General features: G+C 40.8%; 1 protein-coding gene across 2 annotated transcripts; it reads right to left on the bottom strand.

Moving 5' to 3' along the window:
• Nucleotides 1–1,302: 1,302 nt before the first annotated feature.
• Nucleotides 1,303–22,524, bottom strand: med1 (mediator of RNA polymerase II transcription subunit 1). Of its 2 annotated transcripts, none has more exons than XM_018234281.2 (17): nt 21,919–22,524; nt 17,651–17,759; nt 16,509–16,587; nt 15,472–15,526; nt 15,111–15,243; nt 14,475–14,503; nt 13,691–13,762; nt 13,477–13,551; nt 13,285–13,358; nt 12,628–12,717; nt 11,114–11,225; nt 10,745–10,869; nt 9,588–9,706; nt 8,332–8,533; nt 8,095–8,190; nt 7,665–7,770; nt 1,303–6,446 (listed from the first exon to the last, which is right to left on the bottom strand). In XM_018234281.2, the coding sequence occupies exons 2-17, from the start codon at nt 17,735–17,737 to the stop codon at nt 3,191–3,193; spliced, it is 4,710 nt and encodes a 1,569-aa protein (XP_018089770.1). In that variant the 5' UTR covers nt 17,738–17,759; nt 21,919–22,524; the 3' UTR covers nt 1,303–3,190.
• Nucleotides 22,525–23,581: the final 1,057 nt, after the last annotated feature.

Here is a 23,581-nt window from a genome sequence, read left to right as displayed (position 1 = left end):
ATGTACAGTCAACATGTATTTCTAATGAAAGAAGGGGAAGTGGAGCTTCCTCTTTGTGTCACATGAAAGTGACAGTCTGAACTCCCCGCAGGCCAGTGTTGGATTAATCTGAATTATCTGCAATGTGTCTCCTAAAACCGGATGCTAAGAAGATTTGCACTTGGATTTAAAACAGAAAACATTTCAGTCACCGGTTCAATTAAGTCTCTGCTAGGAAGTCCCTAGAGGTGACCCAGACAGCAGTGCCCCCCTACAAATAAATGGTTTGACCCTCCTATGCCTGTACCGATTGGATATTGCTCTATAAACATAAAGATATGAGTGGCTCTGGCTGCACTTGTATTTGCTGTACGGATTGGAGGCCTATAGAAGCCCCTCCCCTGCAGGGCTCATTAGGGTTTATGTAATAAAAGCACTTAGTTTGCCCAGGAGCAGTAACTCATAGCAACCAATCAGCAGGCAGCATTAATTGGTAACCTGTTGCCAGGGGTTACTGCTCCTGGGCAAACTTAGTGCCTTTTATTATATTTGGGGGATTAACTTGTTAGTCAATGTGTGTCCAGCTTTGTTCATAGGAGTTTAGTTCCCCTTTAAATGCACTAATGGCTGTCGTTATGCCTCCTCTTGCAAATAGTAAGACACCCACAGAGGAGGGAGAAATAAAAGGCCCGGGGCCCATGTATACAAACAAGCTGCAGGGAATGTGAACACACAATTGGTTGTTGCTACAATAAACACACACTTGTGTCAACCTGTTCTGGCAGCTTTATTAGGACGGACTTTAAATGAACTGTTAGTCTGATGTAGAGAGGGAGATTCTGAGACAATTTGCAATTGGTTTTCATTTTTTATTATCTGTGGTTTTTGACTTATTTAGCTTTTTATTCAGCAGTTCTCCAGTTTGTAATTTGAGCCATCTGGTTGCTAGGGTCCAAATTCCCCTAGCAACCATGCACTGATTTGAATAAGAGACAAATATAAATAAGAGGCCTCAATAGAAAGAGGAGGAATAAAAAGTAGCAATAAAAAATACATTTGTAGCCTTACAGAGCATTTGTTTTGTAGATTGGGGTCAGTGACCCCCATTTGAAAGCTGGAAGATGGCAAATAATTAAAAAATACTATAAAAATAATGAAGACCAAATGAAAAGTTGCTCAGAATTAGCCATTCTATAACATATTAACAGTTAACTTAAAGGTGAAGCACCTCTTTAAGTCCAACAAGTTTCGGTTCCAGTGTATTCACCATTTTTCTTTTCCCAAAACCCACGTAGAACGCGGCATTATCATCATCTCAAACCATTTATTGTTATTTATTTATTTTTGTACCAAACGTCAGAAGGCAATTTAAAAAGCTTTAAAACTGGCAGGACAAATGAGATGTAACGAAAAGGAAAAAAACAAAAAAAAAAAAAACAGAACAAGCTTATGTACAAAAAGTAAACAGGACAGGCGTATTTACAGGAGGAGGGAAACAAGTAAAATTGTAAAAGAGTCTCGATAAAAGTCAGAATAAAAACTGCCCTTTAACAAAGTTTTTTTTTTACTTTGAATCCCCGTTGTTTTGGGGCAAAAACCATGTAATACTTATATATTTATAGAATTCATGAGTGCAGAGAGAAACAACACTGTCTTTTATGTCCCATCTCATTCATTATTTATCCAACTGGACTTTAACTCTGGGGACAAAATACACATTTTAAGTTAATGTGCGATTATTTATATTTAAAATGGGTTTTATGTATCCTTGCTCCAGTCTCTTCAAATTCCAACCCCCATGTCAGGCTACAAGTGTAACATTGCCTTTGCATTAGGGATGCACTGAATCCACGATTTTGGATTCGGCCGAACTCCCGAATTCTTTGGGAAAGATTCAGCCAAATACTGAACCCTAATTTGGGCATTTCCAGCAGCATTCGGGCGAACCGAATCCTAATTTGCATATGCAAATTAGGGGTGGGAAGAGGGAAACATGTTTTAATCCATTGTTTTGTGACAAAAAGTGATGTGATTCCCCTCCCCGCCCCTAATTTGCATATGTAAATTAGGATTCGGATTCAATTCGGCCGGGCAGAAGGATTCGGCTGAATCCTGCTGAAAAAGGCAGAATCCCAAAACGAATCCTGGATTTGGTGCATCCCTACTTTGCATGTTCCACTAACAAAATGACATCAGCAGCATGGCATGGGGGTGTAATATCGCCATGTAACATGGGGGTGTAATACTGGCTGTGTTCCACAGCCAATATGGCACCTGCAGCCTAAAATCGAGGTACAATATTGCCCACGAATAGTTCACAGCCAATATGGCACCTGCAACCTTAAATCAAGGTGCAATATTGCCCCCCGTATGGTTCACAGCCAATATGGCACCTGCAGCCTAAAATCAAGGTGCAATATTGCCCCCCCGTATGGTTCACAGTCAATATGGCACCTGCAGCCTAAAATCGAGGTACAATATTGCCCCCCCGAATGGTTCCAGCCAATATGGCACCTGCAGCCTAAAATCAAGGTGCAATATTGCCCCCCGAATGGTTCACAGCCAATATGGCACCTGCAGCCTAATATCGAGGTACAATATTGTCCCCTGTATGATCCACAGCCAATATGGCACCTGCAACCTACAATCGAGGGACAATATTGCCCCCCCCCCGAATGGTTTACAGCCAATATGGCACCTGCAGCCTAAAATCAAGGTGAAATATTGCCTCCCCAATGGTTCACAGCCAATATGGCACCTGCAGCCTAAAATCGAGGTACAATATTGCACCCGAATTGTTCACAGCCAATGTGGCACCTTCAGCCTGACACGGGGTACATTATTGTATTTATACTCTGCATGGTTCGCAGCCGTTATAATACCATGTTGGAAAAATCAAGGAGAATGTAAGTCTCGGTATTAAAGATAAAAAAAAAGACCATTTCAACTGAAAATCTGAGCACTTAAAAAGAAAAGCCGGGCACCAAAATGTAACGTATAAACCTATAAAATGGCCGTGTCTCCATACAATGGCTTAGGCCTTGGGACGGTTACGTTTAAATAAAACCTTAAATAAATGTAAAATAGGAGCAGCATAATAAAAATATAGTGGAGATACTGACGAAGCTTTGCGTTTTTATGGATCCCTTCGTGCTGCTAAACTCGCATGCAATAAAAAGAGAGAGTCCACTGCGGATGAGGTTTCAGGCTCCTATAAAGTGAGAGGCACATCCATTAAGTCATCGTCGTCCATGAGGAAACTTGGAGTTGGCCTGACACCTCGGTCGGAGCTCATCATGGAACCTCCAGACATGGCCATTGTGGGGTCGGCAGAAATCGGAGACTTGGACCAACTTTCTGGCTTCATGCCGTAGGACTTCTTTTTCTCTCTGTCCCTGTCCTTGTCTTTGAGCCTCTTCTTCTCCTTTTTGTGCTTTTTGTGTTTCTCGGCACTATACTCGGTCTGAGCCCTGCTTCCGCTGCCCCCTCCGTCGTCTGAGCTCGGGCTGTTTTGGTAAGACTTCTCTGCGATGGACGAGGAGCCGGATTCACTCTCGCTGTCCAGCGCCTGAGGGGTGTACGCTGGAGACTTGTTATGACTTGGGGAACATCTCTCGTGTTTTGGTGTGGAACCGCTAATCAAGGGCGACCCGTAGTTTTTTTGCATCTGTGATCGAAGGCCATCCCCACCGCCTTCTGGTTTCTGTAATGTCACTTTTGCCTTTATACTGGGAGAGCCCCCATCATGTTTGCTGATAATAATTTTAGCTACGCCTGTGCCCACAGAGCCCTTAGAATCCCCTCCTCCTTTTTTGGAAGGGTCAGATGAACCCCCAGAACCTGACCCTTTGGACTTGTCCTTCTCGCTCTTTTCTCGTTTTGTTGGAAACTCCCCTACAACCATTCCATGTTTAGAAGACATGCCATGGCTAGGGGCCCCAGTGCTACCACCACCTCCACCACCATCCATAGGGTCTTCTGAACCAGGCCCTCCTGTGCCTACACCATGTTTCAGCTTGTCTATGACTGCTGTCAAAGAAGGCTTTTTGTTCCTGCTAGGGGACTTTCCCTTTGAATTGCCGTGAAGGTTTTGGGAAACGCCACCACAAAAGGAAGAGGAGGATGATGATGAGGACGATGAAGAGGACGATGAGGACGAGGAGGAGGAGGAAGAAGAATTTGGCTTTTGGGATAAAGATCCTGAGGACACAAGCCCAGAGGAGGACTTTGTTGTGGAGTTTGAACCACCTCCAGACAAGTGCTGACCTCCAGAACCAATGGGGGACTTGGCTTTAGAAGATGGAGGAGTCCCTGGCATGGGTTTCATAGGAGATGACATCTTATCAGAGCCACCCGATGGCCTGGAATGTGAAGGGGATATGTTTGGCTTACTCAAGGAAGGGTTCATTAACACTGAAGGCTTCCCTTGTGGCTTAGTTTTACTTCCACTAGAGTTACTGACGTTGCTACTAAGGCCATGCTTAGTGATGGGCGAAGAACCTGCCTTTCCCATCGACTGAGAACTATTTTTGGATTGGCTGCTTGATTGCCCGCTTTGGCCAGAGTACATTCCGCCTCCACTGCTCCCGATTTTCATTCCAGAAGACCCGTCTGACTTGTTGCTTTTGATCTTCCCAGAGGCTGAGGATGACAATGAGGAATGCCCATGGTGGCTTTTGCTACTTGATGAACTACTTGACCCACTGCTGCTATACTGACCGTGGGATGATGGTTTCCCAACACTCACTGTACCCTTAGGAATCTGGATGGTTATTTTGGGTATAGGAGGGGTGGCCATACCAGGAGGGGTCTGTGATCTTCCAGAGGTTCCTGGAGACTTTGAGCCTCCCGTACTCGTAGGTGGGGTGAAAGGACGGTTGGTTATATGTGATGGTGACTTACCATCTGATTCTGTCTTCTTGCGCTTGGGTGGCTTATCCTTGCTCTTCCCATCACTGGAAGGGGTGCGACTACGTTTCATAGACTTTCCTTCCATTCCAGCACTTTGCATCCCACTTAGGCCTCCCCCTGCTCCTCCACCGTTGCTGCTTTCCTTTACCTTTTGCTTTTGTGGCCTATCTTTTCCCAAATCATTACTAAGCAGTGGGCTCTGGCTCCTGCTCTGTGTTTCCTGAATATCTGGACCACCAAGAGTTTTACTACCTCCAGTGGAAATAATGCTGAAGTCCAAGGTATCTGCTCCTAAACCCATCTTATATTTACCATCACCCCCATCAACTGGAAGCCCCGAGACAATATTCAAAGAGGCCAGGCCCGGCCCAGCAAAGTCTTTAAAATCATTATCCCCACTCTGGCTGCTGTCATCATTTAAATCATCTGTAAAACCGCTCTGGCTTTGGCTATTTAGCAAGTCTGGGTTAAAGTCTACACTGTTGAAGAAGGTGTTAGGGGAATCACTGTTTGGACTCCCGTGTGAGTCTACAATAAGATCAACTGGATCTGGGTATGGGTTTTCTCCACCGCTGCCACCACCTCCATCCACCTGGAACACATCAGTATCAAAAAGGGTGCTCTGAGAATGTCCAGAGCTGGAGGAATCCCTCACAGGAGTTCCAAGGTTTGGACAATCTTCCCCAGGTCCAGACAGCTTGGAGGCCTCCTCTGCAATGTCTGAGAGAATGTCTGTGACATCAGGGATAATGGCATCTGTGCTAGGGATCCTCACCATTCTCTGCATGTTAGACTGAGCGTGGGGTATAGACTGTTGATACACAGTTGGTGGTGTGCCACACTGGCTTGGTGCTGGTGTGATGTGAGGGGTGTCCAGAGCATCACCTGCCATGCCCACATCAAATATGGTGTTCTGAGAGTCCACGTCCATGGAGAAGAGCTCCCTCTGAAAGTCATCCTCTGTCTGGTTCTTCATCTTTTCTGCCCCTGTCCTGGGCCTTTTTTTCTTGGGCTTTCCAGTTGCCGAAGCACCGAGCTCTGTACGAGGCGATCCTGAGGAATTCTGCCTCTCCATTGGACTACCACCATACAAGTTGGAAAAGTCTTGTGCTGGGTTGTCTTTCAGCAAATTCATCAACATAGGATGGTTCTTGGTATTACTTGCTGGGGAAGAGACAGGAGGTGGAGTGTGCTGGGGTTGTGTTGGACTTGAGCCCAGTGTGCCACCGGTGTTGTTTGTGATTTGCAAAAGACTGGTGAGTATGGGATTTTGAGTAACTTTGTTGAAGTCATCTCCGTGGCCTGTTGAGTCATGTCGCTCCTTCATCCCCATGTTGAATAGGGAAGAATTTTGCCCCGAGGTATACGAGCTGGTTGGGGTAGTTAGGCCACTAAGTGCAGAAGTCATCCCATAACCAGGACTACTGGCTGGTGGAAGGTTCTTCTTTACCATGTCCTCCACGGTCTCAGCAATGAGAGAAAGGGCTGGTGTGTCAGCCTGTATAGTCTCTGCTTTCCTACGAATGGCTCTCATTGTTACAGGTATTGACATGCACCTGCATGGAAGATAAGATTAGAAAATTAGTAACCGGACCCTCTTCCTGCAACCAACAAAGGTTCCCCCACAAGGTGACAATAACAACCTGTTGTCAGATATCCTAACGGGAGCACAACTGAAATGATAAGTACATGAGTCCGCCTAAAATATCCATCTGTGCTGTATAGTATCCAAACACAATTGTAATTACTCGTTACAACTTCTGGCTTGGAGTTTATAGAGATATGAGGTTACTGGGGCTTACTTATGTTAGCAACCAAGCAGCAGATTCAAAGTCAAAACTGAAGATAAACAGGACAGGGATCTGGTGCATATGCCCCATGTTGGGGTATGCTAAAATAAATTGCTCAGAACTACATTTTCTTTGTATTTTGGGGTTGATATCCTCTAACTCATAAATTAAGGTATTTCTTGAGAGACCACTCTAATGCAGTGTGGGTCAGATGGATCCCTGATCTAAGCCTTTGAGGAATGATGTGGCATCCGGCAGTCCTCCATTAAAATATTATATCTTCAAACAAAGAACGGTTTGTAAAATGAATTCAGAGACTGTATTGTTCTTCTTACAGACTAAAGGGGATTATGATTGTTCAAAGCGACACTTTAGGCTGTTAACATTTCATTATAACCCACTGTAAAAACTGTAAAAACCCACAGATATTCATGAGTGAAAGGAACTGTAGCTAAATATCATCTCTGGAAGACAGCGTACTTTTAATGAATAAATAATTATCATCTTGTTAAGGTAATTGCTCCTATTTTCTGCTATGGATGATTTCACTATACAGGTTGTGTCCGACTCCCTTTAATTATAGCTTGCTGTACTTCCCATATGACTCTTACAGTCATACGTGTTCATGTTCTTTCCAATTTAGCACCACAGTAAATCACAATGTAACATACTTACAGAATAGACATACTTTGGAAGTTACTCACCCTCAGGCTGTACGACTGCTTTTATTGCTGCTGAATCAGCAGCCGGAACAGAATATCATTAAATCTTTCAACACACTGACCTGTCTCCTTCCTAGAAATAAGTGTCCCACCCCACTTATTATAAACGTTCACCCTTCCTGTTTTGCAAGGTTAAGGAATGCACTGTGTTACCAGTAATGTCATCACATTCCATAAAGGAGATGTACAGCATTCCCTAAATATATACGTAGTTGAAAAATGAAATAATGCTACAGTTTAAAATAGGATAAAAGAAGTTTACCTCTGGACCACTTTGGTAATAAAGTCGTCTGTACAGATGAGAGCATCAGAGAGACCCTTGTAAAGTTTGCAAGACACATGAGTGGAATCCTGCACATCCATCACAACTGGGGAAGAAAGAAGAAAAACATTACTTATAGAAATAAAATAGAAGCTACTCCATGTTTGGTTCTTGCGAGGTTGGTGATTATGATTATCGCAGCACAGATAAACAGGAGTCCAGGGTCTGTACACTGGTGATCTAATGATCGGTCTCACATGAACTTAACTTATTTTACTGGTATGAATTGTGTATGAATAATGCGGATGCCACAGGAAACAAAACAACTACTGTATGTTGATATACTGGCTAAACGAACTAAATGAACTACTGCAAGCAAGCAGATTATATAAAGGGCACATACACCTGCACATAAACCTGCAGCACTTACCACATACTAGAGAATCATTGACTGGATGCTGGAAGGAGATGCTGAAGCAGGAGTCGGAGAGAGGAGCCACTTCAAACTGCAAAAGGCCAGGGCAGTCTACAGGCAGAAAGTTAAAATTTAATCAAGTAAAAACATTGTCCTTTCCTTTTAAAACCACCTAATGCAAGAACAAAACCCCACAATCATATTAGCCTCTCACAGACGAACAGGTATAAAGCTGCTGAGTGAATTCCTTACCTTCCTTCAGCATGGTGCGCTTAACGCAGCTCCCAATCAATGTGTTGTAAGCTACCTGGTGCCGGATCAGGCTAAGGATGACGGGCACACGACTAGGGTGCTGGAACGGAATCTTACTCAGCAACGTTCCTTGCAGAGATCTTCCATCAGGGAGAGGGGCATCTTTATTGAGAAAATAGCAATGCTGCTGCCCAGGCAGAGACTGGAGAAGAAACAGGAGCAGGGATCAAGCCAATGCAGAATTTAAATGTGTTTGTATGTGTTCAGCACCAATAATTTATCAGCTTCATTCACATTCTTTATGGATTCCGGCTGCTGAATTGAGTATATGGTACTATTCAAATAATACAGGTCCTTCAGTGATAATGCTATTGGTTTTAAGCATAGGACTCTCCTCCTGTCAATACATGTATTGATAAAGATGGTGGTATGGGGATCATGGTTCAATTCTATTTATACAGCTGCAGATACATCCCTTATTGCAGGGGTCCCCAACCTTTTTTACCCATGAACCATATTTAAATGTAAAAAGAGTTGGGGAGCAACATAAGCATGAAAAAGTCCCTTGGGTGCCAAATAAGGGCTGTGATTGGTTATTTGGTCGCCCCTATATGGACAGGCAGCCTACAGAAGACTCTACTTGGCACTATATTTTGTTTTTATGCAAATGAAATGTGTTTCCAAGCCTGTAATTCAAAAATAAGCAACTGCTTTGAGGACACTGAGAGCAACATCCAATGGGTTGGAAAGCAACATGTTGCTCACGAGCTACTGGTTGGGGATCAGTGCCTTATTGTAATAACTGGTACCCACACACACTGGATATCTATATGTAGTAGTGGCCAAGCCACGTTGATTTAAACATAATACTCATTTTGTGCATAGAAGGCTTTATAGTGAAGATGGTATGAACCTATACTGTTGAACAGATTCAACAATGACAAAAGCATCATGTTTTTAAGCAATTAAACTCTACGGTATTTTGCAGGGTATCAAGTTTGCCTTAAATCTAGTTCTGAAAATAAGATACCGCTACAATTTCCAATGCACAGACAAGTGTAAGTGCACATGATGATCTTCTTTTGTGTTTTAAATACAAGCTGAGAAAAGCAGATCTGCACCTCCATGTAGCCCCACAGACATGGTGTTGGTCTGTGTGCAGCTACACAGAGTGGATTTTAGCTCGAAAACGCATCTGCACACGTGGCCCTACTCTAAGAGGGTCATACTCAGCGACACACACAGAAGAGACGCACCGCATAAAACCGCATGTTGTGGTTTAATGGTCCAGGGTCCTTTTCTTTGGCCAACTCAAACTGGGTGACCAACTCATAATGAGGCAGGAAAGTATGGGAACCATCAATCAGTGGGATACCTGTAATGGTGTAGAAAAAAAGTAGTAACAGTAAAGTTGAACTTAATTTAAGGATAAGTAAACATTAAAAAAAAAGTGAATGTAAAATTGGTCAGTTTGTGATCGTGATCCAGTCAAGGGGGTATATTTAGCAAAGAGTGAAATTAGATCTTCACAGTCTGCTAGAGTGAAATTCTGTCTCTCTCCATTCATTTCTATGAGATTTTTAAAATAGTATTTTATCACTGGGTGAAAGTGAAGGTTGACCCTTTGATAACAATGCCTTTTAAAATGCCGTCGGAATGAATGGAGAGCGATGGAATTCCACTCTAGCAGACTGTGCAGACCTCTAACTTCACTCTTTGATAAATATACCCAGAGGAATATGTCGGAAGAAAGAAAAAGGGCTGCTCTGTCTTTTGTTTAGGAAAAAAACATGAGAAAAGTTATCGGAGGGTTTTAATGTTTTTCCTGACCAGAGGAACATCAGAGCCGCCCCAATTCGTTCTTAAGAAACGTTCCCTGATTGGATCACAGTTGGAAACTGACCAGCAGGTGGTGCTGCTGTAACAAAATTCATGAGTGTGTGAGGTTGGGATGTGATGGGATTTGTCTCAAGGAGATGTACTGGAATTTATATGTGTACAGCAAGACAGGAGTATTGGAAACAATATGTCAGAATTGCTATGTTAATTAGGATAAAATCACAAGTGACTAATTATGAGAGGCACCAGTATCAGAAGGATTATATGGAGAGATGGATCATACAGGTAAGTAAAATCTATATGTGGAGCAATAAATGTCAGTGTGGTTGGGTTTTATGCGCATAAATCTGAATGTCTATGGGAAGAGATCAGGAATAATTGATACATATATGGGAACCATTAGGTGCAAATATTTGTGCACAATGGGGAATGTATGGGTGTCATTATATTATGGGGAGACATGTGTGGGGATCAGCAAGTGTATAGGAAGATGTGAGATATTTAAAAAGACACAACTGGGGGATCACTCGGTGCTGAGCTTTCATTTGCCATGGACTATACAGGCGCCACTTACCAGTGCAATGTTCGATTTTTTGGATGAATGCTCTGGAAACTGGAATGGGTTGCGGGAACTTTAGAAAGAAGCAAGCAGGGAGGTCCACACTGTTGGCATTTGTTATGGAAGTGAAGGATGGAGTCCTAGGACAGAGGATTAAGATCAATGCTAATCTACAACTGCGTTCCATCAGACACAGCAGTTTTATCACAAAAATTCCAGTCACACACAAACAGGCTCTTTTTAGAATACACTATATAATGAAACTTTAGCAGGGTTTCCTTTTTTCATATACATTGGAACATACCAATAAAACAACGAGCTGCGCTGTACTGTAACCTATTTCTTCAGAAACAGAGGCAGACACTGTGTAATCCCTTTACTTACCCTTTGTTATCCATAGCATGGGAGCCCACAATGAGCGGGGCGATAGGCAGCTTGTACATGGAGGTGGTCGCTTCTATGGTTACAGACACATTCATTCCAAGTGACCGAGGAACTGCTGATGAAATGAGAGAGGCAAGATTGGATTATTATTTCATAGGAGAAATGCATGGAAGAGTCCTCAAACAGCATCCACCAGTATATGGTTTTAGCCTAAAAATACACCATAAAATAAATAAAACCATCCCTGAATACCAAGAGCAAACCAAGAATAGACTCTCAAAACATTTCCACTAAGACCCAGGAGTGACATAATGTTCAAGAAATTCCAGGGGGAATATTTATCAAAGAGTGAAGTTAAGAGATCACCACAGTCCGATTGCATGAAATTCCGCCTCTCTATTAATTTCTATGGGATTTTTAAAGGCGTATTCATCAAATGGTGAACTTTCACTTTAACCTTTTGATAAATACACCTTTAAAAATCACATAGAAATTAATGGAGAGGCGGAATTTCACGCTAGCAGACTGTGGTGATCTCTTAACTTCACTTTGATAAATATTCCCCTAGGACCAAACTTTTCTTGAACAATACGTCACTCCTGGGTCTTAGTGGAAATGTTTTGAGAGTCCAGTCAGATAACTTCTTGGTTTGCTCTTGGTATTCAGGGATGGTTTTATTTATTTTATGGTGTATTTTTAGGCTAAAACCTTCACTGTGGTGATCTCCAACTTGACTCTTTGATAAATATACCCCCACGTTATCCTTGAAAGGGGTTGTTCACTTTTAAATTAACTGTTAGTATGATGTAGAGAGTGATATTCTGAGAATTTGCAATTGGTTTTAAATTTTTATTGATTTAGGAGTTATTTAGCTTTTTATTCAGCAGCTCTCCAGTTTGCAATTTCTGCCATCTAGTTGCTAGGGTCCAAATTCCCCTAGTAACCATGCACCGATTTCAATAAGAGACTGGAATATGAAAAGGATAGGATCTGAATAGAAAGATGAATAATAAAAAGTAGCAATAACAATAAATGTGTAGCCTTATAGAGAACTTTTTTCAGATGGGGTCAGTGACCCCTATTTAAGATCAGGCAAATAATGCAAAAACTGTAAACAAGAAAAAACAAAGGCCAATTAAAAAGTTGCTTAACGTTAGTCATTCTATAACATACTAAAAGTTAACTTAAAGGTGAACCACCCCTTTAAAGCAAGCGGACAAATAAGGGAAAGAAGGTTATAAAACGCTCAGTATAGCAACAAGAACTAGCTTCCGGTTAAGAAGTCTGACTAGGAGGAGTTGTGCAGCGTCACACCATGGATCTTACTCATTTCACGTCGCCCTTTTGCCTTATTGTTAAGACATCTGGGAGCACAGTTTTGTAACAGTATTTTTGATACAGAATTGAATATAATAAACTTTATGAAAGATAGAGCGGTTGTTAGAGCAGGGTACAGTTAATTTTTAACAAACATTTTTTTTTAGTGTTACTGTTCCTTTAAAGTCATTGCTCACCGTGTCCTTCGCTGAGAGATATGCTTGCTCCTGTGCCGTCATCAAACAAATCATATGGAGAGACGTAATACTTCAGACTCATGACCTGGCCTTTGGGACAAAACAAACGCATTAGGGAGCCTGACCTTTACCATTTCATTTAAAATGTATCCAGCTAAAACAGACAAAAGCACGACTTTAAAGGGGATGCTCAGTGGTTTTCAGATTGTTCACCAGAAATAAAGACTTTTTACAATTACTTTCCGTTTTTTATTTTTTAAAGTGTTTCCAAAATCTAGGCGCAGAATCTGTTACCATTTTGCTACATTTAGTTGATCCATTTCTCAGCAGTATCTCTAAAATATTAGCAACTATTCTATCAATTGTAACAGCTGCCTTTAATGAAACTCAGGGATTCTGCTCAGCAGGGACAAAGATAAGAACTGTATCAACTAAATGAGTCAATTTAGAACAGTTACAGTCGGCTGCTTTAGAAGGTGAAAAATAACACTTTACACTTCAATATTAGAAAAACTAGGAAACAGACAGTAATTGGAAAAAGTCTTTATTTCTGGTAAACGATCTGAAACCAACGGAACTGAAAAAAAAAAAGTGTTGGAAGGTGAACAACCCCTTTAATGATCTTTAGAGTTTTAATCTGTCTGTAATTAATATTACCTCCACTCCTTGGGGTCAGGTACCCAACTGTACCATGCAGTATTTTTTCCAGCACAGTGGCATTGGTAGCCTGCCTAAAGAGAAGAACAAAGCACAGAAGATTATGACCCAAATTTTGCAGTTTTATATTCTCTAACTGTGATACATTTGTCTAGCTCATGGTTTAAATGGGTTGCATGTTCCTCTACTTACCAGTAAATGGCAGCCATCTTTGTGAGGTCAAGCTCTAAAGACTGAAGAGCAAGATACATTTTTGTCTCCAATTTGCTGTAAAGAGAAACCATTACTGGAGAAAAGTTCACATTGCTAAAGAATTATTGGTTTAAAACAAAAGAAAGAGAAACAAACCACCAGTCAGACATAGAAACAACAGAAACACTGCCTCATTCTTAGCAATCTCACTCACTTATCCCCCGGCACCTTGTACAGGTTCACCAGGCCTTTCAGATGCTGTGAGAAATCCTCAAAGTTCTTCTCCCTATGAAAGTAATAAGTAAAAATTATATATATATATATATATATATATATATATATATATATATATATATATATATATATATATATATATATATATATATATAAAGCTGTGTGTAAGTATATGTACCACTGAGAGGCATTTAATAGCACTGTATACTGTAAAACTCTTCAGTGTCCTTAAGCATTTCTAGTAACTATTCAGCTAAAGACTTTTCTCTGCTATTGACCATATGTCAAACAACTTACTAAGTAGTTTAAATGGCAATTCAACAGCAAAAAAATTGGCTAATGAAAGGCAACTTTGCAATATACATTCATTACAATGTTTCTATAGTTTTTAAGTTAATTATAGATGTAAAGCTATTAAAAGCAGTGCTTGTCTGTCCCTTTCTATTATCTTCCCTGCAGGCTCAGACTGTTGATACAATATAAGACAAGGCAGCTGATTTAACAGAACCTGTCTTTAATTAATAAGACTTTTGCTAAATTGTTTAAAAATTAACTAACAAGAGTTAGGCAAAAGCTGATTTCAACAGCAAATGCTTTAACAAATTAAAATTTGTAATAAATGTATAGTGGAAAGGTGCTAAGAATTATGTTTTCTTTTGTTTGGCAAAGTTTTATTTTGGTGTTTACTTGCCCTTTAACTTGAACGAATGTTAACTTAGAGATTTAAATTTTATTGCATAAATCAATTAAAAAGTTCAACAGACCTTAGTTGCTCAACCAGCTCTGGACAACTCTGAAAGAAAGCAAGATATGCCATTAGTACAGCTGAAGTTGACACATATACTAACCTAGTAGGCTGAACGCTGCAGACTAGGAATGCATGCGCAACAAAATGAAAATGGAATAGCTTCATATCGGGTGCTGACACTGCGTGGAATGAACAAACTACCTTACGAGAATGACCAACACATGGGGTTTAAGGGTAGTTTCTTGTTGCTGCTGACACAGATTACTTAACATTTCAAAGAGGTCTAAACAACTGCTGTTTTTCAGGTGGAAATCTGACAGTTTAAGACTGGCAGCTCATGGGGCATTTTCTCTGCTGGTGAATATAAGATGATCAGTGAGGTATTAGAAATGTTGCTATCAGACTCATTTGATGAGACAATTCCTTACAATGCAAGTATTACAGCAGACTAAAGATGCTCTAGTAGGTGTTTAGGTTGTCAGGCGTTTTCCATTCATTGGCAGTTGTGGGTGTTTCTCCGGTAGCCTATGTGCCATTCTTAAAAGCTTAATATCAGTGGATAACCTATTGCTGTTTATTGGTTTCTGTGCTCCAATGGAGTACAATCAATCCTCAAAACATGGAGTTGATGTCAAAAACTAAAAACCCTTACCACTGGGTTCTCTCTGTGGTGGGCCACCTTTACATCACACAGTTGCCCTTCTGTATCCAAAAGTACTTCAAGGTAGAACATATCCGTAGTAATATAACACTCCGTGCCGTTTGGACTCAGGTGGGATGTTAGGCTGATCAACAAATATAGAATAAACAGCAATTATTAGACGTCACTGATGTTGAACATGAATATGCAGCCTCACTTTTCTGTTTCAGCACACCCCTAAAGCTTTTATCAGCAAAAGATTAACCCCTTACATCTAGGAAAACTGAAACAGAATTATCTTCTCGAGAACGAAGCAGCCTTCAGACACTGAATTATTATAACTGGTCCCACAGCCATCCCCCCACTTACTCACCCATTCTGTCTTGCTATTGACTCCAGACGATCGGTCATGGCAGATAAAGATGACACTGAAAATAGGAAAGACTTTAAGACACGTCACAGACTATACATCACACCACTCAAGCTAGGCCAAATGGGGGAAATAGCTAAAGCATATTGTCCTAAATGTAAAGAGCACAGGGCCTCTTTTATACATATGATGTGGTCATGCCCCAAAATATCCATTATATACAGGACAAAACTGTATTTCCAAAAATCCTTTCCCGCAAGTCTGCCTATTAGGTATAATAGACAAAGTCCTACCGACTAATGTCAAACGAACCTTACTCTACTATGCAAGGAAAGATAATGACATGGATGAGTGCAACCCCCCTTCCAAAAAGAGATGGCTCAGTCTCAAAAACCTGCCACTTATTTAACTGGCTTGTCAAGCCAGGGGCTGCCCGGATAAATATAACAAAATATGGGATGAATGGAATAAGGAATGCTCTTGAAACAGAGGTAAATATGTGTATAATGTGTGTAGTACCCACCACTACTTATGTTTGGAATAAAGCAAGGATGCATGGAGATTCAAACTTCATTTAAAGTAATTTGACATAGTATTGCATATACATGACCCTGTTCCCCCACCCATTTTTTTTTTCTTCTGTACCCTAACCCAAGTAAAAGCATAAATAAAAACTGTTAATAAAAAAGAAAATAGGAAAGACAAGCATTATCAAAAATTACAGCGAGGACACACAGTAAACAGATGTGCAAGAATAATATCCCCTTTATTGAGCCAACAACAGAAACCTGTACACCCAGTACACAATAGTGCCAAAGGGGTTTTATTTTAAGGAAGGCATGCTCAAATAAAAGTAGGAAGCGTAGCGAAGAGTGTCTTTTCCATTACTTTGTATATCTTAAATGACTATTTAAATAAAAGGTGGCACGATTGGGCTGCATGTAGTACTTAATATTAAACATCCATGGTCCCGAGCCTAAGCTTCGGGTGTTGACCCCAAATAAAGATTTTCATTTTTGATGGCACCAATGTCCCCTCACCTTTCAAAGCTTTCTGCAAGGTCTCTAAACAAGTGACAAGGTGCTGGTGGCTGCCAGACATCATTCCTGTCCGTTTTTCCTGTGGAAGACAAAATAAAGAAATATTCATGTCAGTTTACTGCACATATCTATATTTATCTAGCCCAGAGGTCCCCAACCTTTTTTACCCGTGAGCCACATTCAAATTTAAAAAGAGTTGGGGAGCAACACAGGCATGAAAAAGTGAAAAAGCCAAATAAGGGCTGTGATTGGTTATTTGGTAGCACCTATGTGGACTGGCAGCCTACAGGAGGCTCTGTGTGGCACTATACTTAGTTTTTATGCAATTAAAACTTGTTTCCATGCCTGGAATTTAAAAATAAGCCCCTGCTTTGAGGCCACGCATAGCAACATCCAAGGGGCTAGAGAGTAACATGTTGGTCACGAGCTACTGGTTGGGGATCACTGGTCTAGCCATATATGAGCGACTAGTAAGTAAATTAGAGCTTAGGTTGCAGGGAGGTCTTGGATGCAGTTTGCATTAATTTGCTCCAGTTTAATTGCAATAAGGGTCTATATAAGATAAAGTAATTGCACAGGAGAACACAGAAAGAATAAAAAAGTATTCACATTTTATGAACTTCTGGATGGCACAAAGGGATGCTAGAGCGAGACAATGTATACAAGCTTGTGTGTTATATATACACACACACAAATATATATTTGTGATTTTTTAGTTATTTAGCTTTTTATTCAGCAGCTCTCAGTTTGCAATTTCAGCAATCTGGTTGCTAAGGTCCAAATTACTCTGGCAACCATGCATTGATTTGAATGAGAGACTGTAATATGAATAGGAGAGGCCTGAACACAGGAGTAATAAAAAGCAATAACAATAAATATGTAGCCTTGCAGATAATCTGTTTTTTAGATGGGGTCAGTGACCCCCCATTTGAAAGCTGGAAAGAGTCAGAAGAAGAAGAAGGCAAATAATTCAAAAACTAAAAAAAAAAAATGAACATAATTGAAAGGTTGCTTAGACTTGGCCATTCCATAACATACTATGGGTCACACTGGAAATAAAAGGACTCCCCCAGCATGTACAATTTTTCAAAAATGTAAAGCATTACACATTAAAAAACATCATCTACACCCACAATTCTTACCATTATTTGCCGCACTAGTTTGATGGTTTCGGGCCATGGTCGATTCTGACTGTATTTAGAATGCAGTCGCTCCAACAGAGAACTCATTTTGTCTGCAATGAGGGATCCACTTAAGAATAAAAAAAATACCATAATTAAGGAATTGACACTTTTAGATGCATGTTAATACAGTGTAGGTGTCACCCTAATGATTTACTGAAACCCTTAAGGGCTAGTCCACACGGGGAGATAGCGACGCGTTTGCGGTCGCGGCGACAAAGCGCGGCGACAGTCGCCGCGACCGGCGCAGGCGACAGTTTTGTATGGGCGCCTATGTAAAAACGCCTGTGCTAACCACACGAGGCGATGCGCTTTTCAACAGTCGCCTGAAAAAGCCTGGCGAGGCATTTTCAGGCGACTGTTGAAAAGCGCATCGCCTCGTGTGGTTAGCACAGGCGTTTTTACATAGGCGCCCATACAAAACTGTCGCCTGCGCCGGTCGCGGCGCTTTGTCGCCGCGACCGCAAACGCGTCGCTATCTCCCCGTGTGGACTAGCCCTTAAACATTACTACTACAAACAGCAGACGCACACTTCTCTCTACATAGCTGGAATCAGACACAAAACAAGAAAACAGCTTTTCAGAAAATAAACTACAAACATTAATCTCATGATGCATAAAGGCACATATGTTAAAAGGCTGATTGTGGACAAAGCAAAACGATCAAACACACACAGTAAGTGGCTATATGATTCCCTCTTTCATATTGACATCCCTAGCCTGACTGTAAGCTCTTCAAGGGCAGAAGTTCACCAGCTCCCTTGAAATTGTTACCTTGTACTTTGAATGAGTGGTCTTTATGCTTCAAGGATAAGTAAACCTTTAAAATCAGTGAATTTAAAATTGATGAGGGGGCTATTCTAAGAAATTTTGCAATGTACATTCATTATTTATTTTGTTTTTATTCCAAGATATTAAGGGATACATGTGCTGTTAATATGAATGAATTTTGTTACAACAGCGCCACCTGCTGGTCAGTTTCCCACCAGTCTGACCAGCAAGTAGTCAAGGAAGTTGTCAGGAGAAAGAAAGAGGCTGCTCTGATGTTCTTCTGCTTAGGAAAGATGTGAGAAAGGTTTCTAAAATATTTTCCTAAGCAGAAGAACATCAGAGCAGCCTCTTTCTTTAACCTGACAACTTCCTTGACTACTTGGTGGTCAGACTGGTGGGAAACTCACCAGCAGGTGGCGCTGTTGTAACAAAATTCATTCATATTAACAGTACATGTATCCTTTAATATCTTGGAATAAAAACAAAATGAATAATAAATGTAAATGGCAAAAGTGCTCAGAATATCACCCTCATTCATTTTATATTCAAACCAGCAATGGGAGATTGGAATTGTAGTTGACAACAGCTGACTACGTATATACATAGTAGTGCACTAGGTGCGGCCATATTTAACAGAATTCCCCTTCAGAGTATCAACAGAATTAATGTCTCTCTTTCTCTAGCACATACCCCACCCCCCTGCAAAAAACACAGCATCAGATGCACCTCCTGATGGTCCCTAAATAAGAGGATGATGTGCTGCTTGGAGTGCTACCAAATGCAAGCAGCGCTCAGTTCAAAGAGTAGGACATAAATCTCTATGAATTCTTCAAATGCACCACACAGAGTGAAAAAATGCCAGATTGCACTGTAGTGTACTATCACCGACCTTTTTTTGCACCGTGGATCAGTTTCAAGCACGATGTTAGTGGATATAGATGCGTGGACGCATTTCAGGCTTACCAAAAAAGGCTGTCCAAACAGTATTTTGGTCCTTATTGTGATCATTAGAAACAGAGGCGTAACTATGCAGACCCTGTGGCTGCAGGGGGACCCCATAAGGCCCTAATTAACAAGCAACAGGGCCGGAACTAGGGGTAGGCAGAAGAGGCACCTGCCTGGGTGCAAGGGTAGAGGGGCGCCAGGCAGGCACATCTTCTGAGCCTTCCCCTAGTTCGGGAAGCCTTTGCAGCTTTCTTCTGAAAGCGGGTGTGTGCATGCACATAATCGCTCCCTCTGCACTTGTGCTCTTCCGTGCATGCATACCCACGCTGCCTCGGAGCTTGCTGTTCTGCGCAACCAGTAGAGGGGTGGCATTGAAGAGCTGGTTATAATGCAGTGTTGTGTTTTATTGAAGATGCATGAGCACTACATGTTTCGGACCTCTAGGGTCCTTCCTCTGGTGCAGTTGAACCTGCATCTTCAATAAAACACAACACTGCATTGTAACCAGCTCTCCAGTGGAATTATTGTCTATACCCTGAAGTTTATGTGGACTTGGCGAACCCCACCTCTGTAACGGACACGACTATACTAAGGTGATATCCAATTCATGTTTGAATCCGGTGGCATTGAAGGCTGGGTTGCCTAGGGCCTGGCACTGACAAGTAATTTCAGTATTGGTAAAACAGGATTTCCTCTGGATATTTTGTGGGCCCTAAAATGTATTTGCTGTGGGGCCCAGTGACATTTAGTTAGGCCACCGAGTAGAAAGCTTCCGGAGCTCTGTTGCCGTGGCAATGGTGCATCAGGGAGTTGAGATTGCATGTAATAAAGTGCTTTTTTTTGTTTTTGTATCTGTTATAGACTGAGGCTTGGACTAGAGGCGGCCAAGTTCGGCACAGTCCGCCACTGATCTGCGGCTAGGGAAAAAAATACCGGCCTTCCTATATATTGATCTCTTTTCCCTATTAATAACATTGGGATCACTGACCTTCCTATATATTTATCTTTATTCCCTATTAATAACATTGGGATCACTGACCTTCCTATATATTTATCTTTATTCCCTATTAATAACATTGGGATCACTGACCTTCCTATGTATTTATCTTTATTCCCTATTAATAACATTGGGATCACTGACCTTCCTATATATTTATCTTTATTCCCTATTAATAACATTGGGATCACTGACCTTCCTATATATTTATCTTTATTCCCTATTAATAACATTGGGATCACTGACCTTCCTATATATTTATCTTTATTCCCTATTAATAACATTGGGATCACTGACCTTCCTATATATTTATCTTTATTCCCTATTAATAACATTGGGATCACTGACCTTCCTATATATTTATCTTTATTCCCTATTAATAACATTGGGATCACTGACCTTCCTATATATCTATCTTTATTCCCTATTAATAACATTGGGATCACTGACCTTCCTATATATTTATCTTTATTCCCTATTAATAACATTGGGATCACTGACCTTCCTATATATTTATCTTTATTCCCTATTAATAACATTGGGATCACTGACCTTCCTATATATTTATCTTTATTCCCTATTAATAACATTGGGATCACTGACCTTCCTATATATTTATCTTTATTCCCTATTAATAACATTGGGATCACTGACCTTCCTATATATTTATCTTTATTCCCTATTAATAACATTGGGATCACTGACCTTCCTATATATTTATCTTTATTCCCTATTAATAACATTGGGATCACTGACCTTCCTATATATCTATCTTTATTCCCTATTAATAACATTGGGATCACTGACCTTCCTATATATTGATCTCTTTTCCCTATTAATAACATTGGGATCACTGACCTTCCTATATATTTATCTTTATTCCCTATTAATAACATTGGGATCACTGACCTTCCTATATATTTATCTTTATTCCCTATTAATAACATTGGGATCACTGACCTTCCTATATATTTATCTTTATTCCCTATTAATATCATTGGGATCACTGACCTTCCTATATATTTATCTTTATTCCCTATTAATAACATTGGGATCATATCACTGACCTTCCTATATATTTATCTTTATTCCCTATTAATAACATTGGGATCACTGACCTTCCTATATATTTATCTTTATTCCCTATTAATAACATTGGGATCACTGACCTTCCTATATATTTATCTTTATTCCCTATTAATAACATTGGGATCAGCCTTTATTTTTACCAGCCAGATGGCAACCCTATCTGCGGCCCAATGGTTGGGGACCCCTGCAGTAAATGACTCATGTCTCTCTGACCTGTGAGCCCACAACATGGATTCATTTATCCAGGCAGCTTCCCCGTCTCCTCCCATGATGTTCTACATGGCCACATTAGCATAAATACACATTGCATGGCTGCCATACTGCATGTCCTGGGCCCAGGTTGCCTCTAAGCCTCCCTCAGACACACAAAGCCGGTGTAAATATGATAAAAAGCCACATCATTTACTGGAGACTCAGAGTCACTCACCTGTACAGCTTTTCTTAACAACCTGCTTGAAAGATCATTGTCTGCACCAGAGGCACATATAAGTGAGTAGACTGCTGAGGGTTATAGTTCCACCTCTATAAACCAATCTCTTGCCAGTGTTTAACACTTCCCAAACCCAAGTCTTGTTGTTGCACAACTGCTTAGGACTACGGTTTAATCCACCCCTTCACTTTCTTCTTGCAAATGTCTCCTCAGGATACAGGCCCTTGGTGATTGGCCACAGATACTTGTCCCAAGTCCACAGTCCCTTCCTCTCCTGAGGGATTAAAGGAAAAGTTCAAGGCCCAGTAGCCCGTGTAGAAGAGCTTGAGCTGTGACTGGGGGGAGTAGAGCTGCAACACAATGATTCTGACACAGGGGGAAGATTGATTCCAATTCCTTCCGTCAAGTCTCGCGAGTAGCCTCCCTAGTAAATATCGCGATATCTCCTTTTTTTTATCTTCCGGCCTCGTCTGTCCAATGAAATGTGAAGAGAGAACTCTCGCGAGAACTCCGTATTGTCCGACTTCCGGCCTCGCTAACACGCCCGTCCAATGGAATGTGAAGAGAGAACTCTCGCGAGAACTCCGCATGTCCAACTTCTGGCCTAATGGAATGTGAAGAGAGAACTCTCGCGAGAACTTTATCGTTTTTTTTTAATGAATTCCCATTCTCTTCTGCCTTGTTCCAGAATACAATTTTAAAATGCTGTCTGGTCACTGACTTCATTCCTCATTCGTTCCCTCTCCTATTAAAGGAACAGTAACACCAAAAAAAAATCAAAGTGGTTAAAAGTAATTATATAGGGGGTTATTTATTAAAGTCACCAAAAACTCTGAATTTCTTGATTCGAATCTTGAATTTTTCAGGAATTATTAAACCCATTGGATGAAAAAGTCTGATTTTCTGTGGTCTGCGCTGGAATTAGCCTGAAAATCCAACTATTTCTGACTTTTCAGGCAAAAATCTAAAAAATTTGAGTGATTCAGAGAAAAATTCTGATTAAATCATGATTTTTCATGAACAAATAAGGTCCCATCGTGGATTCTAGTTTGGTCAGCCTTTTTTGATTAAATTAATCAGAAAAAATTGGACTTTGATAAGGCCCATATTGTACTATTGCTATACATTGGTGAAAGTTATGTGTTTGCTTTAGAAAGACAATTATAGTTTATGTTAACAAGCCACTGGGTAGCCATGGGGGCAGCCATTCAAGCTAAAAAAGGAGAAAAGGCACATGATACACAGTAGATAACAGATAAGTACTACTATAGTTTATATAAACAAGCTGCTGTGTAGCCATGGGGGCAGCCATTCAAGCACAGGATACACAGTAGATAACAGATAAGTACTACTATAGTTTATATAAACAAGCTGCTGTGTAGCCATGGGGGCAGCCATTCAAGCACAGGATACACAGTAGATAACAGATAAGTACTACTATAGTTTATATAAACAAGCTGCTGTGTAGCCATGGGGGCAGCCATTCAAGCACAGGATACACAGTAGATAACAGATAAGTACTACTATAGTTTATAAAAACAAGCTGCTGTGTAGCCATGGGGGCAGCCATTCAAGCACAGGATACACAGTAGATAATAGATAAGTACTACTATAGTTTATATAAACAAGCTGCTGTGGGGGCAGCCATTCAAGCACAGGA

This window comes from Xenopus laevis, chromosome 9_10L, assembly GCF_017654675.1.
Source record: "Xenopus laevis strain J_2021 chromosome 9_10L, Xenopus_laevis_v10.1, whole genome shotgun sequence".
NCBI classification, from domain to species: domain Eukaryota; kingdom Metazoa; phylum Chordata; class Amphibia; order Anura; family Pipidae; genus Xenopus; species Xenopus laevis.
The sequence above is the reverse complement of the archived record's forward strand: the minus strand, read 5'-3'. Positions and strand labels throughout refer to the sequence as shown.

What these genes read in the sequence shown, in the direction of transcription:
- med1 (XM_018234281.2), bottom strand. Translation starts at nt 17,737, where the DNA reads ATGAGTTCTCTGTTGGAGCGACTGCATTCTAAATACAGTCAGAATCGA. An exon ending in AACTAGTGCGGCAAATAATG is followed by an intron (nt 16,588 to 17,650) that starts GTAAGAATTGTG and finishes TGTCTTCCACAG; the next exon opens with GAAAAACGGACAGGAATGAT. An exon ending in GAGCTGGTTGAGCAACTAAG is followed by an intron (nt 13,763 to 14,474) that starts GTCTGTTGAACT and finishes TTACTTTCATAG; the next exon opens with GGAGAAGAACTTTGAGGATT.